Source organism: Otolemur garnettii, unplaced genomic scaffold (assembly GCF_000181295.1).
Source record: "Otolemur garnettii isolate 467f Iridium unplaced genomic scaffold, OtoGar3 scaffold00232, whole genome shotgun sequence".
NCBI lineage: Eukaryota > Metazoa > Chordata > Mammalia > Primates > Galagidae > Otolemur > Otolemur garnettii.
This window is the reverse complement of record NW_003852627.1, coordinates 1,603,537-1,609,328: the sequence shown is the minus strand read 5'-3', so window position 1 is coordinate 1,609,328 and position 5,792 is coordinate 1,603,537. Positions and strand designations below refer to the sequence as shown.

Below are 5,792 nucleotides of genomic sequence, written 5' to 3'. Positions count from 1 at the left end.
TTGCCTTCTGCAGTCCTCATGCAGCTCTGCTGACCGCCCCTCAGAGGTGTCATTTCCCCATGGGGGTTATTACATTTCTTTTGTAATTAAGTTTGGAACATTTCATTCCCATCCCAAGAGGCCCCCTGACACGGTGCGAGACTGACAATGTACCTGTCTTCAGACTTTTCCGCCGTCTTCTGTTGGTGGGTTCTTCATACTGTTACCTTTTTTTTTTTTTTGGTGTTTAATGAAATTCTTTCTACGGACAACTGCTGAGGTTTATAGCACTTCAATATTCTCCTCCTGATCAATAAAAGATATGCTGAAATATATTTTGGGTGTTGGGCAGAGGAGCAGTTCCTCGGGGTAGGTAGGTATATAGGTGATGATGTTGAAAGGTTTTTGTTTTGTTTTGGACATGATATTCAAGAGCCACGCAGAATACAAGCTGAGAGACTGAATTCTCCCCCTCTCGCTTTCCCTTTAAACCCAGAACATTCCTCCTGGGCTGCTTCATTCACACATTCATTCGCTCATTAATTCTTCATTGTCCCTATTTGGATGTGCCACGTACCAAGTCTTCTGCCAGATTCTGGGGACAGAAAGATCAGGACAGCAAAAATTTCTGTCCTTGAGGAGTTCACGGTCTTGTTGAGATGAGATTTAAAACAATTCATCAATTCAAGAATATTGGATTTCTCCAAAAGCTACTATAGGGAAAAAGATAATTATCCAAAGTCTTTAAATCTGTTACCCACTGTAATTGATTTAATTAGGTAAGATTCATAGAACTGTAATGTTGGACAGGGCCCAGAAGGCATTTATTCCTGTTTCTTTTTGCAGGCTTTGGGCCACACTTCACTCAAATTATCCCCTAAACTCATGCATTTCGGAAAAGAGCAGTATTTCAGAGGACTGTAGCGATTGCCCCAGTCTGATAAAATTCTCAGGAAGCAAACCATGGCAAATGTTTGCCCTGTAGGAGACAGACGTACGCCTGGTCTCTGCCTTCATAGAGCTGATGGGAACATCTCATACACACACACACATACACACTCGCAAAATAGAATCTCCGTAAGTTGTGCTATTGAGATTGTATTAAATACATGTGGTAAACACAGAATGGAAAATAAAAACATGGCTATAATATGATAAGGACTCTTTGAGAATTCTTTCCATTTTCAAAAAAAGAACCTATCTCAGCATTTGTCGAATCCTGTTTTGCTGCAACACAGAGGCATACCTTCTGTTTACTTGGCATTTTTGCACCATGCCAGCCAGTCAACAACATGGCTTAAGCATCTGCTCTGTGCAAATCTCAGATGATCCCAGGAAGGCTGTGGTTGAGTGTTGGAAAGGGGCTGGATGCAGAATTGCAGAGCTGGGGTTCGGATGCTTACTTGTCCTGTGATCATTTTGAGGTTCATTTTCCCCTGTCAGCAAGACCAACTTCATAGGATCATTGCAGGGATTTGATGAGTTCGGGGGTGTGAAGGCAGGTTGTAAGTTGTAGGACCCCACGTATCACCTTCTGTTGCTTAGTGGAAATGTTTTCTCCTGATCATAGATTAGTGAAGATGGTAGGACCAGTAGAGCCCTTTAGCCCAACATAAATTACCCTGTCCTTTTCCAGTGCAAGAGCATTCAGTGGCTTCCCCTTATGTTAGGATGGAGTCTACGCCTCTGGCTATGGCTTCTGAGGCTCCCTGCCAAGCTTTCCAGCGTCATTTCATCCTCCCTACTGTGGAGCCACAGTGTGTTCTTTGGCAGTTTCTGAAATAGCCAAAAATGTATCCTCAGGACTCCCCTGGTTGTAAGGTCCATTCATTTCTCCTCTCGCTCACCTGGACACTCCTTCATCATCCCATACACCTGTCTCAGTCACCAGTTCATGAAGTTGCTCTTCCTCAAGTTCCCATCAGATCTGTAAAGGCAGAGACCATGCCAATGTCTGTCCCCTATACTAGAATTTCTCCAACGTCTACAATTATATTGGCTCCATTGTAAGGTGGCAACAAATTCTTCTTATTGAGCAGATGGATGTTCACATAATATTTATTATACTCTGTATCTCATGGGAGTCTTTGGTTTAAGTGACAGAAACTCTACTTAAATGGACTTATATGTACATTGGAACTTAGTGGTTCATATAACCAAGAAATCCAGGGTAAACGGCTTCAGGTATGGCAAGCTCCAGGAGCTCCACGTATGTCATCAGAAATTGGTCTGTCTTTGATGATGCTATTTTGTCTGCATGGATTCATTTTCCAGTTATGAGCTTGGGGCCAGGTAGGATTTGTCCCATTGGAATCATATGGACTCAAAGGAGGAAGGAGTGGGATGAACAGGAGGAAAATGAGGGCACATGAGGAGCAAGCAGTAGTTGCAGACACCCATCCCTGGCTATGGGCTTCCAAATATGGGGCTTCTCTCATCTGTGTATCTCCAGTGTCTGTTCCAGAGTGTGGCACACAGTAGGTGCTCGGGAAAGTTTGCATATTGATACACGTGTGATTTATTTTCCCTCCTTCTAGGATGCAGCTTCTGTAAACCCATAGAGACCTGCAGTTCTATACACACTGCCTCCTGCCTCACCCTGTTTCACTTTCTCTTCACCTGTTGGCAGGATCCGATGTCTACCTTCTTCCAGTTTGGCGCGTCCATCCAGCAACAAGCCACGGTCATGATGAAGATCATGCAGGATTATGACTGGCATGTCTTCTCCCTGGTGACCACCATCTTCCCCGGCTACAGGGACTTCATCAGCTTCGTCAAGACCACCGTGGACAACAGCTTTGTGGGCTGGGACATGCAGAACGTCATTACCCTGGACACCTCGATGGAGGACGCAAAGACACAAGTTCAGCTGAAGAAAATCCACTCTTCTGTCATCTTGCTGTACTGCTCCAAAGATGAGGCTGTCCTCATTCTGAGTGAGGCTCGCTCCCTTGGCCTCACCGGGTATGATTTCTTCTGGATTGTCCCCAGCTTGGTCTCTGGGAACACAGAGCTCATCCCCAAAGAGTTTCCATCAGGACTCATTTCAGTCTCCTATGACGACTGGGACTACAGCCTGGAGGCCAGAGTGAGGGACGGAATCGGCATCCTCACGACGGCTGCGTCTTCCATGTTGGAGAAGTTCTCCTACATCCCCGAGACCAAGGCCAGCTGCTACGGGCAGGTGGAGAAGCCAGAGGCCCCGATGCACACTTTGCACCAGTAAGAAAGGGCTCTTTGTTAGTCTCCCAAAGTGGGATGGGAATCTTGTGGTGTTGTGATCTGTTTGTTTACATACTGCTTGATGCAAATATGCATGGAAAACAGATAATTGTGTTTGTCCTTATGGGATTTTTTTTTTTTTTTTTTTTTGCAGTTTTTGGCCAGGGCTGGGTTTGAACCCACCACCTCTGGTATATAAGGCCAGAGCCCTACTCCTTTGAGCCACAGGCACCGCCCTCCTTACGGGATTTTCAGTTTGTTCTTCTCTTCCCACATCTCCTTTGTTCATAAGTAACATCATACTTTAACTGTTTTCTGAAACTTGTTCTTTTTTTCCTTTTTTTTAACTCAACAATATCTCTTGGAAACGTACACCTGGGATCTGTCTCCCATCTCTCATCTATCTGTCGTCTGTCTATAGCTACATCTAAAGCAGGGGTCCTCAAACTTTTTAAACAGGGGCCAGTTCACTGTCCCTCACACCGTTGGAGGGCCGGACTGTGGGCCCTGGGACGAGTCGGCTGCTAAGCAGGACAGGCAGCGGCAGCAAAATCACCGGGTGGGCCAGATAAATGTCCTATGCAGGCTGCATGTGGCCCGTGGGCCATAGTTTGAGGACGCCTGATCTAAAGTATGTTGACATTCTCTGTAACTCACAAGGATTCTGACAGGTCCAACTCCAGAGCCCTCATCATATTCCTCAATATGGATTTACCATGATTGATTTATTCTGTCTGCGTAATCATAGGCATTTAGACTTTCCCCCCAGACTTTTCTCATTAGAAGGTAAACTGCAATGATAGTCATTATGCTGCCTGTCTCTTTAGGCCCATGTGGTGGTGTTTTTCTAGGGTTGATTCTAAGACGTGAGATTTAGGGTCAGAAGGTGCATGTATTTTAAAATTTAAATATCTATTGCCTATTTCTCCTGCAAAGTAATTATACCAATTTGCATTCTCACTGACAGTTTGTGAAGTCACCCGATTTCCCACATCCTCACCAACATGTCATGCTTTGGAAAACTGCCCGCACTGGTTTCCTGGTCTCTGATTGACTTTGTATCTGGATTTCTTCCCTTCTCATAGACTGAGTATTTTTGTAGGTCATTGGAAACCTTGGCAAACCTCACCCTCAGAGCCGCACTATACTCCATCACATGGGGGCATCATGATTTATTTAACCAAGTTAAATTTTATGTTTCTGAAAAGTGTCATTGTTCCTTGTGGTTGTCATCACGGCTCAGCTGTTGAGATTTGGAAGGATCACTCCCACACTTGCTTTGCATGTTTTTTGCCTGAGATTCACTGATTTATTTCATGCTTCATTCCTCTGATAATGAGCTATGTGGTATTGTGATTATGTGTCTAGATTCTGAAGTTAAGCTTGTCTGGGTTCAAATCTCTCATCTCATCCACTTTCTATATGACTTAGGCAATTGTATTACTTTTCTCGGCCTCATGCATTCATCACAAGGTGATGATAATATACCTGATTTTCTAGGCAATGTTTCTCAAACTTTTGTGTGCATCAGAATCTCTGGGAAGGCTTGACAAAGCACACATTGCTGGGCTCAAAGCTCAGAGTTTCTAGTGGGGTAGTACACCTTGGGGGGGACTCCCAAGAATTTGTGCTTCTGTCTAGTTCATGGGTGATATTGGTGTTGCTGGCCTAGCAGCCAAGCTTCGAGAATCAAAGTCCTATGTGTTCAATGAAGTGATGTGAAAAGCTGCAGTCCAGTGACTTCCACCCAGTTGTCACTTAATATCTTTCAGAATGGTGAAGTTTCTGGTCATCAGAAATTACACTTAGTAGACCATGCTTGTTTATTGCCAGCAGATTACCATGTCACTCTAAAATGTCTCTGCAAGGTTTTAAGATGTCGACTCTGCCACGGTTCAGAAGTATCCCGCAACTGGGGCTCTGTGTGTGTGTGCGCATACGTGCACGTGTGATAGAGTATGCAGAGTTTACTTTTAACTTACACCTGAAAAACGAACTCTTGGATTAAGAACTCACACTCCTTTGACATTTTCCTTTCCCTCTTTAGCGATCCTGTTTCTACGTTGCCACTTTCGCATTTTAAATAATTGTCCAAATACCAGGAAGGAACTCAAATAAATCTATGAGACATGGGAGTCTCTTATGAAACAGGATCAGCCCAAAGACAGAGCTGGGATAACAAATGCTAACACCCCACAGTGAGATGTGCCCTGCAGCTGGAATATTCAGAAATAGATAATTTTGATGGAAACATAACTCAATTTTAGGGCAATTGAAATATAATATATACAGGAAAAGGAACTGGAGAGGGACGATTGGCAGGGCATTTAGAGCCTTTTCTGGAGCCCACCCTGGATTCTATTCTTTGAAGAAAGAAAAGTCCTATTGCCTTGAAATGCTGTTGTGCTCTTCCCAGAAGTTATGGCTTTAAATGCAGCAATTCTATACATGATATTTCACCCCCAGGGCACCGTATCGAGTGTGGTAAATCATCATACAGCTCTGGGTGTTTAAGGAAGCTTCTCTCCATCCGTGGAGGGCTGGTAGTGGTCACTGGTGTGTATACGAGAGTGTGTAAGCTTCTCTCCATC

At 44.2% G+C, this 5,792-nt stretch overlaps 1 protein-coding gene across 2 annotated transcripts in view; it reads left to right on the top strand.

Annotated features, from left to right (window-relative positions):
• Positions 1-5,792, top strand: part of GRIN2A (glutamate ionotropic receptor NMDA type subunit 2A) — a 408,795-nt gene that overhangs the window by 245,907 nt on the left and 157,096 nt on the right. For both annotated transcript variants that reach the window (XM_003802071.3, XM_012812896.1), the window contains one exon: positions 2,609-3,201. In XM_003802071.3, coding sequence (XP_003802119.1) covers positions 2,609-3,201 — 593 coding nt within the window. The remainder of the gene's footprint in view (positions 1-2,608; positions 3,202-5,792) is intronic.